This window comes from Armigeres subalbatus, chromosome 2, assembly GCF_024139115.2.
Source record: "Armigeres subalbatus isolate Guangzhou_Male chromosome 2, GZ_Asu_2, whole genome shotgun sequence".
NCBI lineage: Eukaryota > Metazoa > Arthropoda > Insecta > Diptera > Culicidae > Armigeres > Armigeres subalbatus.
In genome coordinates this window covers 188,973,093-188,995,968 of record NC_085140.1, presented here as the reverse complement: position 1 = coordinate 188,995,968, position 22,876 = coordinate 188,973,093, and the positions used below count along the sequence as shown (strand labels likewise).

The 22,876-nt window shown below is 42.6% G+C and overlaps 1 protein-coding gene across 1 annotated transcript in view; it reads left to right on the top strand.

Moving 5' to 3' along the window:
• The window catches only part of LOC134211401 (membralin), a 364,609-nt gene that overhangs the window by 317,846 nt on the left and 23,887 nt on the right, over positions 1-22,876 (top strand). Inside the window, exon 10 of the mRNA XM_062688213.1 lies at positions 12,596-12,695. Within this exon, the coding sequence (XP_062544197.1) occupies positions 12,596-12,695 (100 nt within the window). The remainder of the gene's footprint in view (positions 1-12,595; positions 12,696-22,876) is intronic.

Genomic DNA, 22,876 nt, shown 5'->3' with positions numbered 1-22,876 from the left:
ATAATTATCAATGACTTCAATATTTATGGCAAAATAGATAAACAACGGATCGGAACAACGATCGGATCCAGAATCGGTCTCATCGGGTTCGAATTTGAAATCCAATGACTTTGCTCGATAAGCAAATTTAAGCTCCAAGCGACATTATAGTGGCATAAAAAGATATTTGTTTATGCTTCGGTTCATCGATTTTTAATGGTTTGAATTTTTGTTTTAAGTTTTATGTTGTTACGGAAAAATTTGGCTACTATTCAAGCGTACGAAACAGCAAAACAGCCATTTCCCGATAAATGTTTTTCCTTCAACTAGAATAATGAGGTACAAATACCTATACCTAGAGAATGTGTCCCCAACCTATACGTGTGCCCGCACCCCAACAAGACGCGAGTGTGCCAGCGCATGTTGGCAGTCCCGAGTCCTCGTCGCAAACGAGGAACCATCGAGAACACCGGAAAGCAAACAGAGAAATATTAATTCGCTCATGGGTGTGTATTCCGTATCGTGAAGCCCTCCATCCCGTCGCGGTAGTGAAGGAGCCATTCGAGCACCAGAACACACCGGTCGGAAATAAAGAAATTAAAATTGATCATATTTTACGCGAATTGTTGAATTCATTTGCCACCTCGATCTCACCACCATGTTCAGATTCCCTCGGTCAGGATTGGAGCGGGTCCTGTTCTATGCAAGGGCGAAAACATCCGGTACCTGTGGAATGTTGGGCCTTTCATGCACACGACAGTAGAATGGGACTTTCATAAAGGAGCGACTCACACCGTAACACAGTGTCCGAAGACCAGATTGAATCTCAGTGTGTATTTGCTTTGATTTTCAACATTTAATATAAATACAATCGGTAGAATATAACTTTAGAAGCCGTACACTAATTAAGGGGTTTTCTGAGGTTTCAACTATCTTTATTATTTTATTATTTGTTCAGCCTAAGGCCGGAGTGGCTTTTGCAGTATATAACAGTCTTCATTCAACACGGTTGTAAGTCGTCAGCCGCGCACTCTACGGAGGGTCGGTAAATAGTCCTCCACCTGATCGATCCACTATGCTTGCTGCACACCTCGCCTTCTTGTGCCCATAGGATCGTTGTCGAAAACTATTTTCACTGGGTTACTGTCCGACATTCTGGTTACGTGCCCGGCCCACCGCAGTCTTCCGATTTTCGCGTTTTGAAGAATGGCTGATTCTCCCAACTGCTGATGCAACTCGTGGTTCATTCTCCTTCTTCATGTACCATTCGCTATGCACAGATCAAAATTCTGGAAATTAAACACAATGCATATATTTGAACCGATATTATTGTGTTCAATAGCCTTAATTTTTACATCCATCTTCTTGCTGTACGCAATATTGAATACAAGCCATGTATACATGAATACAAGGTCCAATACAAGCTGACAACCTGTAATTTTAAAATGCGATAGAAAAATTAGTCGAACGAACCGAGCCTTTTTGCTACATCATAATGGTGTAAGATTTTTGTAGTATGTAGACTAAAACCAGATGTTTGTGATTATCGTAATATAGCCCTTTTATCTACCACTCCTAAAAATTTTAATTTGAATCATAGTCCGTGTTCTGGGAACGAATCTTTGCATTGAAGTCGCCCATATAGATCTTGATAGCACCCTTCGAAGATTTATTCACGACGACATTTTATTGTAATGTAAATTCACGACGACATTATTGTAATGCTCCTAAACCGTGTTTTAGATCGGATAATGATAATACTCTCATTATTTGGTTCCGGCTAGATTAGCGCCGCCTAAGCCTGGGAGCTACGCAGGAAATCTACTTCTCGGTGCCGAGGAGCGTTGTTCCCTCGGATAGCGGAATAAAGCAATACCTGTCTCGTCGATAGTTTGTGTTTTCCAAAGTTTGACCAACTTTAAACTTCATTCATACCCAGGATTTAGAGCTTCATGCGCCGAGTCTTGCTGGCGAGTTGTGGCAGCTTGCCTTGCCGAGTTATCGTTAAAATGGTTTATAAAGTATCGGGAACAGTAAGTCGAGTTGATTACGAGACACTGAAGACGACCTTACAGTTGAGGTCGAAATACGTATATCTAAGAGCAATACGTGGTGGTGGAATTAAAAGGAATTGTGCTAAATTCGACTTATGACAGTGAATAGTATGTTGTTGATTTAGGTTCCTATCCACCGGGATGGGGTTACTAAAGCTCTGTCCATTCAGAATCCGGAATCATTTATTGTATTGCAGCGGCACGGAAAGTGACCGCTGCAAGAATTATTTTACAGCGGTATGTCCACCTAGGTGCCCACTTTCTGTGGTATAAATTTCATGGTGTTTCGTGCAGCGAGTCAAAAATTATTCCAGATAGAAGCCGAGAGAAGAGAAAACAATCTGCACACCCCGTTGATAATCCTGCTCATCGACGGTGGAACCTACGTCAAAATAAATTTAGGATAGCTTCTTGGCGAAAATTCTGCATGGCGACGGCACTAGGAGTTGTTCCTGCGAGATTAAGTTTGCTTTTATGGACAAATTTGCCAAACAACTGATGATTTGGCGAGGGATATGCAGCTGTAGAGCAAAGACCAAAGTGTTCGTGACGAATAAGACGATGGAATCTAAGCTGTACAAGGAAGAATGTCTCAAAAACCGCGTACTAAGTTTCATGAAAGCCCATGAAGGTCCCTTGAAGATTTGGCCAGATTTGGCGAGTTGCCACTACCGTTGACGGGAAATCATCCAGTTATACCGCGATAATAACGTAGATTTCAATAATAAAAACATAATCCATCCAACTCCCCGCAGTTTAGGCCCATCGAGACATTTTGGGCAATAATGAAGCGGAAGCTTGATGATGATGATGGTCCCGCCACATACCCCTACAAAGGTTTGAGCTAGACGAGTTATCTTTTAGATAAATTAATAAGATCAATTTAATCAGATTTGCCAATAACAAAAAAAACGATCCGATTATTTTACAGATATAAATTCTAATACTGTTCATCGCTATACAGCAAAAAACTAAATTAAAAAAAAATGAACTGCAGTTCTAATTCACCACTTAGCAAACACCGGTAGTGATACCTCGAGGTCTACAGAAATGCAAAACTTGTGATATTTAAACCGCATTCTACATCTCGAAAGTATCTTTCAGCATTTATTTTGATATTCGACAACAAAACGCCTAAACTTGTGATACCTCTCCGTCGATATCAAAAGCTCGTGCTTTATCTTTATCTTTATATATATAGTGCTTTATCCAGTACCCTTAGCCAGAATTTTGAGCAGAGAGGGGACATCTTTCTAAGATATTCTTCTGTTTATTTCATATTATGAATCTACGATAAAAACTCGTGAATATTAGCGCATAGGCACTTTTTCGTCCCCGAAACTAGCTGATGGGAACTGATATAGGAAAATCGTTGGGATGGAATGATGTTAAAAATTCCATTATCAATTGACATTGACCTTCTGAAATTCTTACCAGGGTCGGATTCAGGGGTTAAAATGGGGAGAGCAGGGGCCATAACACCAATTACAATGAAACTGGACAACGGCTGCTGAAACTTCATGAAAATGCATAAGGAACTCAAAGAACTGTGTTTGCAACTTAAATGACCTTCTTAATCTTCAGGCAAGGGCCGAATTCAGGGGTAGAAATGGGGTAGAACAGGGGCTATAACACCAATTACTATGAAACTGGGCATGCGGCTGCTAAAGCTTCATGAAAATACATAAATAGCTTAAAGAACTCTGATTGCAATTGAGATTGGCTTTCTGAAATTTCGGCCAGGGTCGAATTCGGGGATCAAAATGGAGAGAAGAGGGGTCATAACACCAACTACAATGAAACTGGGCATGCGGCTGCTCAAACTTCATGGAAACACGTCAGCTGCTCAAAGAATGCTATTTGCAATGGACCAATCAATGAGCAAAACCTGCCGCTATGAAATGAACAGATAGCGCCATCGTAGACATGTTCTGTCAAACACACACGAATAGAAATATGCGTATACAGTGCCGCCATTGTTTTGATGCGGTGAGTGCAGAATGAGTTACCTTGATTGATCCATTGAAATTGGCCTATCAACATATTACCATATAAATGCTATGTACCATCTATGGTGAAGTTTAGATGAAAGGCTACAAATGAAACGCGAATGGCCCATGAATTGCAACGCGAAATTTGAGCTGATCGCGTTGCCAGAATGCGGAACTGGACATCGTTCCAGAAAATCAATTTCAAATTGAAATGGTTTATTTTGCATTCCTGATGTAATTTTGTGAAGTTTGAATATTTGCATGACTTTTCTCATTCAATGTTATTTTTTGACCCCTGGTCCAGCAATTATGACCCCTGAATGAGGCACTGGAAATCATTCCAGATGATTCATTCAATTTCGAATTGAAATTATTATTTCCGCATTTCTGATGTTATTAACCCCATAGATGATTATTATCTTGTTTTATTGCCAATTGTTGTTTATGGTTGTTTTATTCTTACCGTGAATTCCGTGTAAATATTGTACACTGTTTATTGCTGTCGGAATAGATTTAAGTAGTTCAATAAGATCAACAGTGATCAGTTGAATGTAATAAATACAAATAACCAAATAAACAAATATCAAACATCAATTTTTCCAGTAATCGTTTTTCGATTATACATTTTATGATTGGATTATTTATGCTATCGTAGTAAATTATACACCAATTGTACCATGAATAATTTTGACGATAGCCTCTACAATTTTTAGATTTTGGATGATAAACTGAACGGGTCGTTAAGTACCCGAGCAAAGCTTGAGAGCAAACCGATAACTTGTTCTGATGTTGTGAAATCGCCGAATATGATTACTTAACTTGATATCTTTTTGGCCGTTTTAACGGTTAAAATAACAAAATGTATAGCAGAAAAATCTTAATGTGACAGCAAATCTAAAACTAAATTTGATATTAGTTCCGATAGCAAAATAAGTACACAGTTTGATGTCAGATTATACAATTTAGAAATCTACAGCAAAATGAGATCAAAATATGTATTTTTTGGTAGTATGTCCCCCATTTGGACGCCCAAATCTGGCTCTGGTCGAAATTTCAGAATTTTAATTTCAAAAAGCATTCTTTGAGTTCCTGATGTGTTTTTATGAAGTTTGGGCATAAACATGCCCATTTCCGCAAGCATATTTCATTGTCGATTTTGTAGCCCATACTCTACTATTGTTACCCCTGAATCCGGTCCTGAATTCAGTCAATCCTGCCCTACTTAAATGGTATTCATTTCATTTATTTAGTTTTACATCTAAACAGATAACACTGAATCAACAATTTGACGCCACAATACACGGTTCGAGGCCGCATCTCCCCATCCTCGAATGCGCCCCACGCTCGCCAAGTCGTTTTGCACCTGGTCTGCCCACCTCGCTCGCTGCGCTCCACGCCGTCTCGTACCTGCCGGATTGGAAGCGAACACCATCTTTGCAGGGTTGCTGCCCGGCATTCTTGCAACATGCCCTGCCCATCGTACCCTTCCGGCTTTAGCTACCTTCTGGATACTGGGTTTTCCGAAGAGCTGGGCAAGCTCGTGATTCATTCTTCGCCGCCACACACCGTCTTCTTGCACACCGCCAAAAATGGTCCTAAGCACCCGTCTCTCGAATGCTCCAAGTGCTTGCAAGTCCTCCTCGAGAATTGTCCATGTTTCATGTCCGTAGAGGACAACCGGTCTTATCCTTGTACATGACACATTTGGCGCGGTGGCGAATCTTTTTTGACTGCTGTTTCTTCTGGAGTCCGTAGTAGGTCCGACGTTCACAGATGATGCGCCTTCGTATTTCACGACTAACATTGTTATCAGCCGTTAGCAAGGATCCGAGGTAGACGAATTCCTCGACCACCTCGTAGGTGTCCCCGTCTATCGTAACACTGCTTCCCAGGCGGGCCTTGCCGCGCTCGGTTCTGCCCACAAGCATGTACTTTGTCTTTGACGCATTCACCGCCAGTCCAACTTTTGTTGCTTCACGTTTCAGGCGGATGTACAGTTCTGCCACCTTTGCAAATGTTCGGCCGACAATGTCCATGTTATCCGCGAAACAAATAAATTGACTGGATCTGTTGAAAATCGTACCCCGGCTGTTACACCCGGCTCTCCGCATTGCACCTTCTAGCGCAATGTTGAACAATAGGCACGAAAGTCCATCACCTTGTCTTAGTCCCCGGCGCAATTCGAACGAACTGGAGTGTTCGCCCGAAATCTTCACACAGTTTTGCACACCATCCACCGTTGCTTTGATCAGTCTGGTAAGCTTCCCAGGGAAGTTGTTCTCGTCCATAATTTTCCATAGCTCTACGCGGTCAACTGTCGTATGCCGCCTTGAAATCAATGAACAGATGGTGCGTTGGGACCTGGTATTCACGACATTTTTGAAGGATTTGCCGTACAGTAAAGATCTGGTTCGTTGTCGAGCGGCCGTCAACTTCCCACGAACTCATCCACTAATGGTTACATACGTCGGAAGATGATCTGGGATATCACTTTGTAGGCGGCATTAAGGATGGTGTTCGCTCGAAAGTTCTCACACTCCAGCTTGTCGCCTTTCTTGTAGATGGGGCGTATAACCCCTTTCTTCCACTCCTCCGGTAGCTGTTCACTTTCCCAGATTCTAACTATCAGTTTGTGCAGGCAAGTGGCTAGCTTTTCCGGACCCATCTTGATGAGCTCAGCTCCGATATCATCCTTACCAGCTGCTTTATTGGTCTTTAGCGGTTGGATGGCGACCCTAACTTCCCTCAAGGTGGGGGGCTGGTTGGCTTCCATCGTCCGCTGAACTGACGTAGTCATCTCCTCCGCTGCCTTGACTTTCACTGCCTGTACTCTCAGCGCCATTCAAATGTTCCTCGTAGTGCTGCTTCCACCTTTCGATTACCACACGTTCGTCCGTCAAGATGCTCCCATCCTTATCCCGGCACATTTCGGCTCGCGGCACGAAGCCTTTGCGGGATGCGTTGAGCTTCTGATAGAACTTGCGTGTTTCTTGAGAACGGCAGAACTGTTCCATCTCCTCGCACTCCGCTTTTTGCAGGCGGCATTTCTTCTCCTGAAAAAAAAAACGGGTCTGTTATCTCCGCTTCCGTCTATAACGTTCCACATTCTGCCGAGTACCTTGCTGCAGCGCGACCATATACCCGACGTTGTTCTCCGCTGCGTCGTTAATGGTTGCTTTGACTGTATTCCAGCAGTCCTCAAGAGGGGCCCCATCGAGCTCACCCACTTCCGGCAACGCTGCCTCGACATGCTGCGCGTATGCAGTGGCGACATCAGGTTGCTTCAGTCGCTCTAGGTTGTACCGCGGCGGTCGTCGGTACCGAACATTGTTGATGACGGATAGTTACAAATTTATGTTTGAGACGGTTTGATGGTTGATTTGATAAATTTCGAGCTTGATCACGTCCAGAACATTGAGGTGATGTTCGATCACTTACTTTTAGCAATAATTCGGATCTGAACAAGAATTTCGGTCTGAAAATGTATTAGGGTAAAAACATAACTATTTCCATTGACCGCAAACGAAACCGCGAGGAATTCCGTCGATCTGGTGCTGAATGTGAGCCATTTAAAAAAATCCGTTCGTCCTGGGTCTTTGAAGGTTAACAATACGGTTATCGGCCATATTCGCATCGCGGATGGTGAAATTATACTGACTGGAATTGTGCTACAAAACTCATTTTAATTGTTTCTAAAAAAATCGTGTAGTTTCCTTTCAGCTTATGCAACACGATTGGTTGTTGCATCGTACGATGATGTCGCGTCGATACAGTTGTCGCATTCAAATAGTTTCATAGGGTTCTAGAGACTTCTAGAGCAGTTGCGTTCCGAATTTCTAGAATGTTGTCGCACTTTCGTCTTAGACGGAACAGGCACTATTCGGAACTGAACTGAATGAATATGGTATCATAACATAACATCCATTAGCTCCCCGTGCAATTTCGATTGCTCTGGTCAGTAACAACTACGAAGTATACGGTTATCATGTTCATGATCTTTCCAGAAAATTACACAATTTTGATATTTTGAAATTGTATATAGAGGACCTAAATACATAGCAGAATATTACAAAGTTCAGGTCTACTAGGCTTTCCCTAATAGATTCCAGTGCAGTCCAGTGAAAGTTGAAAGTGAAAGTTTTAATGTGAATATCATGTAAGATATACAGAAGAATTCTTCTGGTTGTGATGATTTTTTACGGGAGATGCAGACGTGATCTTGGTTTCTGTAGTAGCAACGAGAATCGCCCGTGTATGATCTTTAGGACGAGACCTGTACCATTTCGGCTGAAAATGTATGAGGTCCGAAAATTTATACCAATTTAAAAATTCTAGTCAATCTCCGAATAGCTATTACGAATGACATAATGCTTATTCGCCTGTCATTCATTGAACGGGCCCAAAAATCCCTTCGTCGAAGTTACAAGCAATTGAGAACAAGTTTATCAATATTTTGTACAAGTACCCGTCACTGTGTTCACCGTAACGAGCGTTATGAGCTATCCACTTATACCCGAAACTAAAGCCGGGGGATTATGAGGACCTGAAATGGTTCTTCCCCGCTCGGTTCACCTGTTGAATGTTGCCACCCATCGGGACAGTGGAGGACGCCACCGCAAATGGAGAGAACGCTTTCCATTCCCTATTAGAGCGGCACTAAAACCTCACCCACAAACGAGCAATAATTGTGTTCCGGTATGGATATGGGCGTGAACTGTTGCTGCTGCCAGTTGCCATCCGTCCGGACTTGAACACTACGGTTGGGACACGTAAGGAGTCGGAACCGTACCCAGACAAGGCGAGCAAAGTTTATGAACAACAATCACCTTTCCCCTTGCGGAACCCTTTCCCGCTCCGCGCTGATAACGGCATATTCTTCCGACTCACGAACGGACGTCGTCGTTGTGAAGTGTGACTCCGAGGGAAAACTAAACAGAAATAACTGTGTATATCGAACAATTCAATTAAAATTTAAATGCGAAGCGATAAAGGTTGGGAAAATTATATGCAATTTATATCGATTTTACGGGCGCACACAAAACTTAATTGCGGTGGTTTTTGTTTGTCGCCTTTATTATCATGGTTTGGTTCCGGTCGATGCGGTGTGGTGGGAGGAGCGACTGTTGTCGGTAGACACTCCGCGCGCCATCGTCCCGTGTGGTACGACTGATTGGGTCGACTCAGTTCGCGAATCGTTGTGCCTCGCACGTCTTGTTTTCTCGGGAATCAACAATTGCAATGGTTGCGGCGGCGGCAGCAGAAGAAGTAGCACTTAGGAATTGTTTGTCGGCGCTCGGTGGGTTGGGCGACAAAAGTTGATTGAAGGATTTTTCGAATATTCGAGCACCACAAAGCAATTAGTTGTTGTGCTTCGGTATACGAATAGGAAATCGGTACAAATTGCTTCTCCGTTGTTGATTGGCGCAGAATTTTTTTTTAACAATTATGCATATAGCTATGATCCACAAATACTGTTCAAATGATTTTCCATTTCAACGTATGGAAACCATGACGCACTTTGTTGTTAACTTCGCCTGGTTCCCGAATTTTCTCTGGAAAACAGGTTTGCTGAAATGAAATAACGATTTGTGATTAGACTTGTGGATTTATCATTGAAAATTAGAAAATTGTCATAGCAAAAATTAGGTAGGAAGTATTTTTTAAAGTATTTTTTACCTGATATCTGGATGGCTACAGCGTCGATACACCTATGCCTGGCGTATTGTAGAGCTCCATAATCGTCGGTCTTGGGCGATGTTAATCCAGTTTCCCCAAATGTTTAGGGTCCCCGGATCTGATTCCACCGCGTGCAGCCAGCATGTTTGTTGTTTTCCACAAAGTCGCCGGCCTCTATCCGGTTCTTTGTTGAATATTTTCTTCCAACATTCGCACTAAGTGATCAGCCCACTACAGTATTTTATACAATTCACAATACTTACTTCTTTGTACACTAGATACAGCTCTTGATTCATGCGTCTTCACTATTTTCCAGTTTCCCTCTGAGTATTGAACCCAGCACTTTTCGCTCGAAACCCCCGGAAGCTCTCTGGTACACTCTAGTCTGTGCCTTTTCTTGTAGATTAGCCATATGAGGCCATTCAAATTTTTTGGATAATGTGGTTGATCGATTGAGACTAACCATCGAGCAAGTAAGTGCAGTGCGTGTTTCAGTCGTCAGGCTGTCTTTAAAAAAAAACATAAGCTGGCAAAGTTCCCGCTCCAACTGATGGGTAAGACAATCACTCATAGCATGTCTTCTAAATACCTCGGGGTCTGGTTCGATTTGAAATGCACCTTTGGGAAGCACATTGTGTATCTGACACAAAAATGCCACAAAAGAATCAACTTCATGCGAACGATAACGGAAACTTGGTGGAGAGCGCATCCCGAAGATCTTATCACGTTGTACCAACCAACAATTCTGTCGGTTCTCGAATACGTTAATTTCTGCTTCCAGTCCGCGGCTAAAACACACATGCTGAAGCTTCAACGGATTCAGTACCGCTGTCTCCGTATCGCGTTGGTTTGTATGAATTCGACTCATACGATGAGTCTGGAAGTGCTTGCGGGAGTACTGCCTCTGACAGATCGTTTCGCGGAATTATCGCTCCGTTTCTTCATACGTTGTGAGGTACTGAATCCATTGGTCATTGACAACTTCGAGAAGCTGCTCGAACAAAACCCTCAATCTCGATTCATGAGTATTTACCACTGATATAAGACGCTAGAGGTAAGCCCATCTTCGGTTGACACCAATCGTGCTAACTTCTTAGACTCTTACAGTTCCTCTGTTAATTTTGATCTGTCCATGAAGCAGTAGGTTCATGGAATACCAGACTTCCTTCGTGCGGAGGTCATACCTCCATTATTTGCAAGCAAATACGGGCACGCCAGCGAGGAGACAAGTTTTTTCACAGACGGGTCAAAATGGATGACACCACTGGTTTCGATGTTTTCAACGTTTTTCATTGCGCCTACTTTAAGCTCAAAGAGCCCAGCTCCGTGTATACTGCTGAGCTAGTAGCTATACACTATTCTATCAAGCAAATCGCATCCCTACCTCCTGATCACTTTTTCATCTTCACCGACAGTCTAAGTTCCTTGGAGGCTGTTCGGTCAATGAAACCGGTAAAGCACTCAGGGTATCTTCTGAATGGCATACCGAAAGCTTTGAATGCCTTATCACAACGGTCTTATACGATCGGAAAATCACCTTCAATAAATTTTTCACACTATTTCGTCAGGAAACCTTGACAGCTGGCAACAGAAATGGACAAATGGGGAGTTGGACAGATGGCTGTATACAACTCGCCCGCAGGTGTCGAAGCGTCCATGGTTCACAAAATTGAATATGGGACGAGACTTCATTCGAACCATGTGTCGTCTAATGTCCAATCACTACACATTAAATGCACATCTTTTCAGAGTGGGGCTCTCGGAAGAGAATCTCTGTGTTTGCGGCGAGGATTACCAGGACATTGATCATGTCGTGTGGGCGTGCGAGGAGCATCGTGGCCCCAGATCTGCGCTAACTGAATATCTCCGGGTCCGAGGAAAACAACCAAAGCCAAGTAGGGAAGTGTGGTGAAGTGAACTCGTGGGGGAGTATAACATGGAAGACAAAGATCTGACGATATGTAGTTGAGATAAACTTTCAGGAATCTTGACTGATGAAACAGTTCAAGCATTTTATCGAAGTTATCTAAGACAAATGTGTTACTTGTTCCACATTTGATGAATATTCTTAGTGAGAGCTCCCAGTAGTGGTGCTTTAAAGGAGTGACTCCAGCAAGTACCTCCAGGCTCATGTTATGCGTTGAATGCATACAGCCAAGGGCAATACGCAAACAACGATATTGAATTCGTTCCAATTTAATTAGGTGGCAACATCATGGTAAATATTGTCAATTAAACAATAAGGTAATATTTTTATATTCGAAACACAAAGGGAAGAAAAGCTGTAATTGTCACTTTTAGCGTTAGATACTTCGTAAACACAATGCTTAATGTTGTAACCCGAATCTTCATGAGACGATTCCGCAAAGACATATTCAATTTAATTACCATATTAATTTCCCAAAATGCTATATAGAGATCCAGTGATGCTTACGTATGATATCGCTTCGTGACGGCATCCTGTCCCTCTGTGTCCTCCCACAATGACACAAACCGCTTCGAATTGGCAATCAAGCGAGCCATAAATTCAAATTTGTTCGATTTATCGCTGCAAACGGAGAGGAAAATGAACGATTCTCCACTGTCCGTGTTCCGCTGCTGCATGTTACAACACTCAAGCCTTACACCCGGACGGATGGACGGATCCAGGTGGACGGATAACACAAATCCTTTCGATTAAAACCCATCAATTTAGTACATATGTGTGTGTGTTGGTTGGTGTGAAATTGCGATGTGGTACCGTGGATTTCCGACAACAGTGTCTTGTATCTACACGAGGAAGCGATAAATTCGAATGGTGGCTGTGAATGTGTCAATGCCTAGTGTGAAATTAGTTCCCGATTATTTATGGGTCAGGTTTGACTGAAATTTGTCTTACTTTTCATCTCGTTTCAGATTCTTCTATTTGTACCATTTTTCATTCTACGCCTATCACTATCGGTTCAACGGACAGTACAGCAATCTGTCGCTCTTCACTTCGTGGCTCTTCATTCAGGTAAGTTACGCATGCAAATGAATGTGGGTTTTTAATTTTCTCCTAATGGAGAATTACTCGCTCGTTTTTGGACTTCAAACCTTCCCCTAAATAAAGTGTGTTAATTATTTAAAGAGCCCCGATACCCTTCCAGCATTAATGGGCACAAGTAATCGAAAAAGCTTCGTCGAATAGCCCAAACCCATTAAACTTTCCTCTGGCGGCCGTTCTTTGTGCTGTCGGAGAATCGGTTAAATCATTCAATGTTCGACCTAATTTCGCACGGCAAGCTGGCCGACACCCACCGATGATGAATCAAACGGAATAAATTTAGGCTTTCCTAATTACGTCGAGTGGCTTACAACTTTGTTCTGTTCTTCTAAGTTTCTGTTTAGGAATGGAGAGAGACAGAGAGATTCACACACAAAAGTCAGCTCGAACATCAAACCAAAAATAACGATCAAAGTGCAATCAAATATTGACGCTTGGAAAGTTTTCCACCCAATACCTAAGAGCTAAATTGTTGCTAGCCTACGGTTAAAAACTCTTAATTATTTCTTCAGTTCTCGAGTACTTATTCAAAAGGACGTATGTGATTTTGATTCAAACGTTGATTTCTCCAATCTGAAAGAACTCCTACGCAAACCATCATCACAGACGGGTCCGGGACGTTGGACATAAGGACGATAGGCATGTTAGGCATAATTAAAGAAGGCAGAATTATGCCAAACGTCAATTATGCCTAACATACCTATCGTCCTTATGTCCAACGTCCCGTATGTTAGGACGATAATGTATGTTAGGCATAATTGACGTTTGGCATAATTCTGCCTTCTTTATGTCATAGGCTGTTCTTTGGGCCATTTTATGCCTAACGTCCATTATTATTTTTATATCTTTATTAAGGTGTTTTTTAATTCTAGATTAAGTTCAACACCGAGAGTCCATTATGCTTAACCTCCGTTATGCCTAACGTCCTTATTGCTAACGGGGAATACTCCATTGCACGGTGACGTCATCACATTGTCTATCTTTTTTCCACCTGTAGAAAATTAGAAAACAACAAGACCAGTATACTTGTCAAATTTGACAGGTAGTGGTTCTGTTGTTTTCGCATTTTTATCAAGTGGGAAAGAGATAGCAAAGATTCGTGCAATGACATATACCCATCATAGGGGCTGAGTCATTTGGTATAAAGTAATTTGGCATAAGGCCATTTGGCATAACGGACATTTGGCATAACTTTTAACTGCAAGAAAAAAGTGGGTCATTTGGCATAACGGACATTTGGCATTATTTGGAACTGTGGAAGGAAAGGGTAATTTGATGTGCCTGTTGCATAGATAGAGTAGATCGAGGAGATGTTCTGATAGATTTAGACTGATGGTCGACATTTTTGGAAGGACGGTCAAACGAAACGGCAGAATTACTTCTGAGAAAGGGATCACATCCATCATTTACTCATTCCAGTCAAACGCCCACACCCATAAAAAGAATCCTAATTCCCGTTGCTTGATACCCGACTGTCAAACGAAACGGCAGAATTACTTCTAAAGAAGGGACCACTTCCACTATTACCTTATGCTGGACAAGCGCCTGTTTTTTAAAAAGGGATCACATCCACCATGCTTTTATAGAAAGGATCACATCCACCATTACCTTAATACGGGTAAGCGCCTACTTTTAGAGAAGGGATCATATCCTCCATTGCCTTATGCCGGGTAAACGCCTTTTTTTGAAGCAAAGATCACATCCTCGAATGCCTCAATCCAAGCAAGCGCCTACTTTTAAAAAAGGGGTTGCATCCATCATTGTTTTGATCCAGGCAAGCGCCTGCTTCTAAAAAAAGGATAACATTGTCTATTACCTCATGCCGGGCAAGCGCCTATTTTTAAAGAAGAGATCACGTCCACCATACTTTTAAAAAAAGAATTTCTTCCACTATTACGTCAATACGGGCAAGCGCCCACTTTTAAAGAAGGTATCACACCCAATCAACACAAAATCGTATATAATACTACATAAGATGGTTAAGTGGAGGCGATATACGTCCATTTTAGCATCTTATGTAACATCATATAACATCTTTTGTTGACTGGGTATCCACCAATCGCCTACTTTTAACGAAGGGATTGCATCCAGCATTTCCTTAACCCGGTCATGCGCATATTTTTAAAGGAGGAGTAACATCCACCATTGCCTTAATTCGGCAAGCGCCTACTTTTAAAGGAGGGATCACATCCACTATTGCATTAACCCGGAAAAACGCATCACGCTAGATGCTTCATTTTGAAGGAGAAAACACAATAATCTTAGCATTCTCTGGATAAACCATGAATCCAATGGAGAGATAGCAATTATCATTGCTGCATACTCGGCTAATGCATGCATACTAGGAAACGATTATGTCTTTTTAATAATACTATCGAGCAGTGTTATATTCACCATCCCGGTTTTTTCAGCACCACTTAGTCTGTAACTAATTTAATGATCACAAATAAATTATGCCATATGTCCGTTATGCCAAATGACCTTCACTTTTATCGCTGTTCGCAATTATGCCGAATGACTGTTATGCCTAATGGACTTTGTGCCAAATGATCTTATGCATAATGGTGTTATGCCAAATGGCCCGCTCCCCATCACAGACAGGTAGGGGCAGGCTTCGGCTACCTGTTGGAGGTGTTGGTTTGCGTAAAAGTGCCATCAGATTGGACAAACCACTGTATGAATCTTTGTTTCCAAAACCACATACGTCCTTTTGAATAAGTACCCGAGAGTTATATTTTATAATTGGGAACGACTACCAATATCTAAAATCGCTTGTGTTGAAAACACATTCCGTTTTTTTTTACGTTAGTCTGTACAGTTTTGTGATGCTAATACAATAGACCAGCGGTTCTCAACCTTTTTTTTGAGAGGTACCCCTTCAAACTTTTGCATTAATTTAGGTACCCCCACTCGAAAGTAGACTTCCAATCCTCTTGAAAAAAAAAATAATGCTGAACCCTTTGAAGGGAAGCTCCAGCTTTTGAATCCCTTAAAATTAGGTTTCCGCGCCTCTTGATTAAAGGCTTCTGAGTCTCTTGTAGATAGGCTTCCGAGGCTCTTGAACGCGGTTTTAAAGCCACTTAATAGGAGGCTTCTGAACCTCTTGATAGTATGCTTCCAAGCCTCTTGGAAGAAGAATTCCGAACCTCTTGAAGCGAGGTTTCCGAGCCTCTTGAAAGGAGGCTTCCGAACCACTTGAAAATAACATCCTTCCGAGCAGGATTCCGAGCTTCTTAAACGGAGGATTACGAGCTTCTTGAAAGGAGGCAACCTAACCACTTGAAAGGAGGCTTCAAAACCTCTTGAAAAGAGGCTTCCGAGCATCTCGAAAGCCCCTTTCCGAGCACCTTGGAAAAAAGGCGTCTGAGCCTGTTCAAAGGAGGCTTCAGAGCCTCTTGAAAGGAGGCTTCTGAGCCTGTTCAAAGGAGGCTTCTGAGCCTCTTGAAAGAAGGCTTCCGAGCCTCTTAAAAGGATCTTGAAAGTAGGCTTTCGAGCCTTTCGAAGGGATCTTGAAAGGAGGCTTCCGAGCCTCTTGAAAGAAGGCTATTGAGCCTCTAGAGAAGGAGGCTTTTCAGCCGTTAGAAAGAAAGCTTTTGAGCCTCTAGAAAAAAAAGGCTTTTGAGCTTCATGAAAGGAGGCTTCCAAGCCTCTTGAAAGACGACTTCCGAGCCTCTTAGAAGGAGGCCTTTGAGCCTTTTGAAAGGATGCTTCAAGCCTCTTGAAAGGAGCCTCCCGAGCCTCTTGGAAAGATGCTTTTCTGCCTCTTGAAAGGAGGCTTCTGAGCCTGTTCAAAGAAGGCTTCTGAGCCTCTTGAAAGAAGGCTTCCGAGCCTCTTAAAAGGATCTTGAAAGTAGGCTTTCGAGCCTTTTGAAGGGATCATGAAAGGAGGCTTCCGAGCCTCTTGAAAGAAGGCTATTGAGCCTCTAGAGAAGGAGGCTTTTCAGCCGTTAGAAAGAAAGCTTTTGAGCCTCTAGAAAAGAAGGCTTTTGAGCTTCATGAAAGGAGGCTCCAAGCCTCTTAAAAGACGGCTTTCGAGCCTCTTGGAATGAGACCTTTGAGCCTTTTGAAAGGAGGCTTCCGAGCCTCTTGAAAGGAGCCCCCCGATCTTCTTGGAAAGATGCTTTTCAGCCTCTTGAAAGGAGGCTTCCGAGCATCTTAAAAGGAGGCTTCCGAGCCTCTTGAAAGGAGGCTTACGAGCCTCTTAAAAGGATCTTGAAAGTAGGCTTTCGAGCCTTTTGAAGGGATCATGAAAGGAGGCTTCCGAGCCTCTTGAAAGAAGGCTATTGAGCCTCTAGAGAAGGAGGCTTTTCAGCCGTTAGAAAGAAAGCTTTTGAGCCTCTAGAAAAAAAGGCTTTTGAGCTTCATGAAAGGAGGCTTCCAAGCCTCTTGAAAGACGGCTTCCGAGCCTCTTAGAAGGAGGCCTTTGAGCCTTTTGAAAGGATGCATCCGAGCCTCTTGAAAGGAGCCTCCCGAGCCTCTTGGAAAGATGCTTTTCTGCCTCTTGAAAGGAGGCTTCTGAGCCTCTTGAAAAGAGGCTTCCGAGCCTCTTGAAAGGATCTTGAAGGGAGGCTTCCGAGCCTCTTGAAAGGAGGCTTCCAAGCCTCTTGAAAGAAGGCTTCCGAGCCTCTTGGAAGGAGGCCTTTGAGCCTTTTGAAAGGAGGCTTCCAAGCCTCTTAAAAGGAGCCTTCCGAGCCTCTTGGAAAAAGGCATTTCAGAGAAGGAGGCTTTTCAGCCGTTAGAAAGAAAGCTTTTGAGCCTCTAGAAAAAAAAAGGCTTTTGAGCTTCATGAAAGGAGGCTTCCAAGCCTCTTGAAAGACGGCTTCCGAGCCTCTTAGAAGGAGGCCTTTGAGCCTTTTGAAAAGAGGCTTCCGAGCATCTTGAAAGGATCTGGAAAGGAGGCTTCCGAGCCTCTTGAAAGAAGGCTATTTAGCCTCTAGAAAAGGAGGCTTTTGAGCTTTTAGATAGAAGGCTTTTGAGCCTCTAGAAAAGAAGGCTTTTGAGCTTCTTGAAAGGATGTTTCCGAGCCTCTTAAAAGAAGGCCTCCGAGCCTCTTTGAAGGGGGCGTTTGAGCTTTTTGAAAGGAGGCCTCCTCTTAGAAGGAGGCTTCCGAGCCTCTTGAAAGGAGGCTTCTGAGCCTCTTGAAAGGAGGCTTCCGAGTCTCTTGAAGGGAGGCTTCCGAGCCTTTTGAAAGGAGGCTTCTGAGCCTCTCGAAGGGAGACTTCCGAGCCTCTTAAAAGGAGACTTATGAGCCTCTTGAAAGGACGCCTACGAGCCTTTTGAAAGGAGGCAACCTAACCACTTGAAAGGAGGCTTCTGAAGTGCCCAGGAGGCTTCCGAGCCCCTTGAAAGGAGGCTATCGAGCTGCTTGGATGAAGGCTTTCGAGAAGCGTAGAAGGATGCTTCCCCACACAACCAGAATGCATGCATAATAGAATTGTTTTTCTGTTATGCGATGCCTATGCACACAAATTTCATCGCTTATCAGTCGCGAAAACGCTTTTTGCGTACAAAAGTGGAGGCGATATATGTGTATTTCTTATCCGACGTTGAACGGCAGTGTATGCGATATCCACGATTTTTATGCGAGTTTGTTCGTTATACATTGCGATGTAGTTTGTGATAACAAACTCTGTTTGACAGATAATCCGATTTCGTTTGAGTTTGTTTGCAGGAATATGCGATGTCAACATATGAAGCTGGGATAAACTCGCAAAATAGCCTACTGTGCGGGAAAGTTTATAAATAAACTGATGAGCTTTGCACCACAATGCGATTTTGATGAAATTTGGATCGGTAAACGATTTTAATCGTACATTCTTATGCGATGTGTGGTTGTCTGGGTCTAATTCTCTTGCTACAAAGTAAACGAGCTTTAGTGAAAAATAATCATTTTGTTCATTCGACGTTTTGTTCGTTTTTTTTTGTTCCGCAGCCCTTCATACATTGTGCTGGTTGTGGAAGGCAGGATGCAATTGGGATCTATTGATTGCATTGCATATTATGTACAATACAAATTTTTGAAATAAAAAATACACAGTTATCAAAACTTTATCAATAAGTTTTGATTAGAATTGTAATACATCCGCCATTACGCATTTTTGTCTAAGGTACCCCCTAGGGCCAGCAAAAGTACCCCCAGGGGTACATGTACCCCAGGTTGAGAACCGCTGCAATAGACCACTAAAAGCAAAAAACTAAATATCGCATATTGGATCGTTAGATACATGCGTGGACAATCTACTTTATGCTCCACTGGTTGTCAAATAATTTTGATGGTACTTTTGAGTATTTTGGATTTTTAGAACCCTTAAAAAGACAAGCTACCAATGCCGTTGCTGCTCTGAACAAAAATCTATTCACCGGTGTCGCAGGTGGCACTTTCCAGTCCACTCGGAAAGCTTATTCTACAAATTGCTAGTATGTAGTCTCTGATCTGGCCTAATTAACTAGTCAAATGTTGCCCATCCAACTCTGCAGCTCAGATGGCGGAAGTGAAGGCAAACTTTTCAGCTTATCAGCTTCCGATGGTCATTAAGTTTTAATCCACTCAGGCACATTACGTACCAATCAGTTTCTTTCAGTAGCCTGGCCAACATAAACAAAAGACGTTTCTAGTCTTAAGTAGTATCAGCAACTGCTCACTTTGCACTGCATTACAGCGCTAGTGCCTTTTCTCTACAGGAGTTTTTCCCAACTGGTGCAACTCTCACTGTTGTTCGGATACACATTTAAGTTATTAGCACCTGATGATGTATTGTTTTATAATTGGAAAGTGTTGGTTCATAATTTATAAATAGCATTACCCATGGCTTACGGATCCGCCCATCTCCATTATTGCTCCGTTGTTTGTGTACTCCTATACAGTTTTTCCAAGAGTGAAAAAACTGTAGGTTCAAGAAACGAGGGTGTAGGACAGATTCCTTCTTTTTGCCTGCAGCGTCGACACGAAAAAAACGCTAGGCAACCACCCAAGAATATTGACGAACCTCCACCCTTGTTGTTCGTTTATTGTTTGATTAATGGTGAAACTTAACTCATCCGTTCAACTGGTTGAATTCATCTACCGAACACCGAACGGTAGAAAGCTACCAGAGCCGGTATAGCAGTTCTGGGGATGATGATGATTGGGGCACGAACAGGAAACTCTCCACTGCACCGGCCGGGTGCTTGTCTATGTCTAGTGTTTCCGGAATGACGCCTTAGCTCCCTCGTTCGAGGAACGCGCGTCATTGTTTTTCGCTTCACCTTGGTCGGGACGTAATTTTACAACATTAGCACGGACTGCTGCTCACTTGACAGGCTAATTGGATTAGGGGAAAAATTGTTTTCTTTTGAAAAATGACACGATGGCGATGGCTTGATTGGAAGTGGATTCGGGAAAGATGTAGGCTATCTGTTCGACGAGTTTTAATGATTGGTTTTTAATTCGTAATGGGTTATGATGTAGAATAAAGGCTCCCCCAGACCTAAGCGATTCCATCGCCGCTACTGCGACAACTAGTCGCCGCAATTCTATCGTTGGGTTGCTGCAGGCAATGTTCCATTTACGCTTCCATACCAACGGCGACAGAATCGTAGTCGCCAAGCGATAGAATCGCGTCGCGTGTGTTTAGGGAACCTTAAATCTTCCAAAGCTATCGAGAACAGAAGCGGTGTTAGGCCGGTCACGACATACATTTCCGCAGATATGGAGAGAACTTTAGTAATACAAAGATTTGATTGATACTAATTTGTCGTTAGGAAGATTTTCATCTAAATTCTAGGACTTCCCTTTTTAGGAATATTCAACTTTTTGCAACATTGTTATGCAATCAAGTCTATTTATTATTTATCCCATTATTACATTATAAATAATTACATTTATTTTTGATTAGCCTTTTACGTTAATCAATAAGCACACCACATACCAAATTTCATTATTCCATTCGTCGACGTAAACAACTTTGACTCACTTCGGGCTGTGCATTTTCGGTAGCTCTTAATTCACGTCTTACAAACATCTAGCTGAGAGAAGTCTATGCCTTGGAGCTCGTTCGAAAATTACGTTACGGCAATTTATACCACTTCCTCCCCCACGTTACGCTTTTTTATGGGGGATTCTATTTTTTTGTATGATCCGTAACACTCGGCTTGACCCCCTTCTTTTCTCTTAAGCGTTACGTAATTTGTGAACAGTTCCTTGTCGCATCGTACAGGGGTACAGGTACAGAGGTACGCAAGTACAGGGGATGTCCAAAATAACTGGGATAGGCAAATTTTGGGCATAATTAGATGAGTTGTAACTAAGTCAATTATTATCCGATTTTGACAATTCAGGGATGACTGAACTAGAAATTTAATGTAGTTTCACCATATGTCCATGGAACTGACCATGGTCATCGGATACCGGAGATATTCCGGGTTTTTCTAAGGTAGGTTCAAAACCGTGAATTTGTGGTGGGTATTAGGATAAGTTGTGGTTAAAAACATAATAATATTAGTAACCATAAATAAAGTAGGGCTCTTTCTGATTGGAACCATATGTTGAAATTCTAAATCGGACCAGGATCAAGTGAGATATGGCCATTTGTTTAGAACCGGTGCCAATCGGGAGTTTTAAAAGGGACCAGGCCACAAATTAATTTGAATCAAGCTTTTTGACCGATCTTCCATTATGATTACATTCCAAAAGTCTTCTGATACGTCAATAATAAAAAACCAATTAAAAGACGGATCCTAAAGTCGCTGGGGTGCCCCCGGGGAACCTGTAGAAGGGGACATTTAAGTTTTAGCGCCAAAACTGGTCATTCGACGGTTCGTTTTTCATGGTTTTCTATCAGGAAGCGAGGTACGAATATAAAATGGACCATTGACGGCTCTAACCGCTACCGGGACCTACGGATTGTCCCCGGGGAATATGTAGAAGGGGACATTTCAGTTTTAGCGCCAAAACTGGTCATTCGACGGTTCGTTTTTCATGGTTTTCTATCATGAAGCGAGGTACGAATATAAAATGGACCACTGATGGCTTTGACCGCTACCGGGACCTACGGATTGTCCCCGGGGAACCTGTAGAAGGGGACATTTAAGTTTTAGCGCCAAACGAAGTATGACTGGTTTCACTGCTAAAACTGAAATATCATTATATACAAGTTTCCCTGGGTCAATCCATAAGTCACGGAAGCGGTCAGAATCGTCAATGGTTCATTCTAAATTCATACCTCGCTTACTGATCAAAAACCATGAAAAAAGATCTGTCGAATGACTAGTTTTGGCGTCAAAAACTTTAATGTCCCCGTCTATAAGTTCACAGGAGCAATCCAGCTTCTTCTTCTTATTGGCATTACATCCCCACACTGGGACAGAGCCGCCTCACAGCTTAGTGTTCATTAAGCACTTCCACAGTGATTAACTGCGAGGTTTCTAAGCCAAGTTACCATTTTTGCATTCGTATATCATGAGGCTAACACGATGATACTTTTATGCCCAGGGAAGTCGAGATAATTTCCAATCCGAAAATTGCCTAGACCGGCATCGGGAATCGAACCCAGCCACCCTCAGCATGGTCTTGCTTTGTAGCCACGCTTCTTACCTCACGACTAAGGAGGAGCAATCCATAGGTTCCGGAAGTTATCAGAATCGCCAATAATCCATTTTATGTTTATTCCTCGCTTCATGATCGCAAAGCATGAAAAAAGAGTAGTCGAATGACTTCTTTTGGCGCTCAAACTGAAATGTCCTCTTCTACAGGCTCTCCTGGAACAATCTGTAGGTTTCGGAAGCGGTCAGAATCGTCAGTAGTCCATCTTATATTCAAACATCGCTTCCTGATCGAAAACCATGAAAAACAGCGTTCGAATGATCAGTTTTGGCGCAAAAACAGGAATGCTTTCTTCTATAGGTTCCCTTGGGACAGTTGGTAGGTCCTAGAAATGGTCAGAGTCGTCAATGGTCCATTTTATATTCATACTGCGCTTCCTGATAGAAAACCATGAAAAAGAGCCGTCCAGTGACTTGTTTTGGCGCTTAAACTGAAATGTTTCCTTCAACAGATTTCCTTGGAGCAATGGAAGCGGTCAAAATCGTCAGTGGTCCATTTTATATTCATACCTCGCTTTCTGATAGAAAACAATGAAAAACGAACCGTCGAATGACCAGTTTTGGCGCTAAAA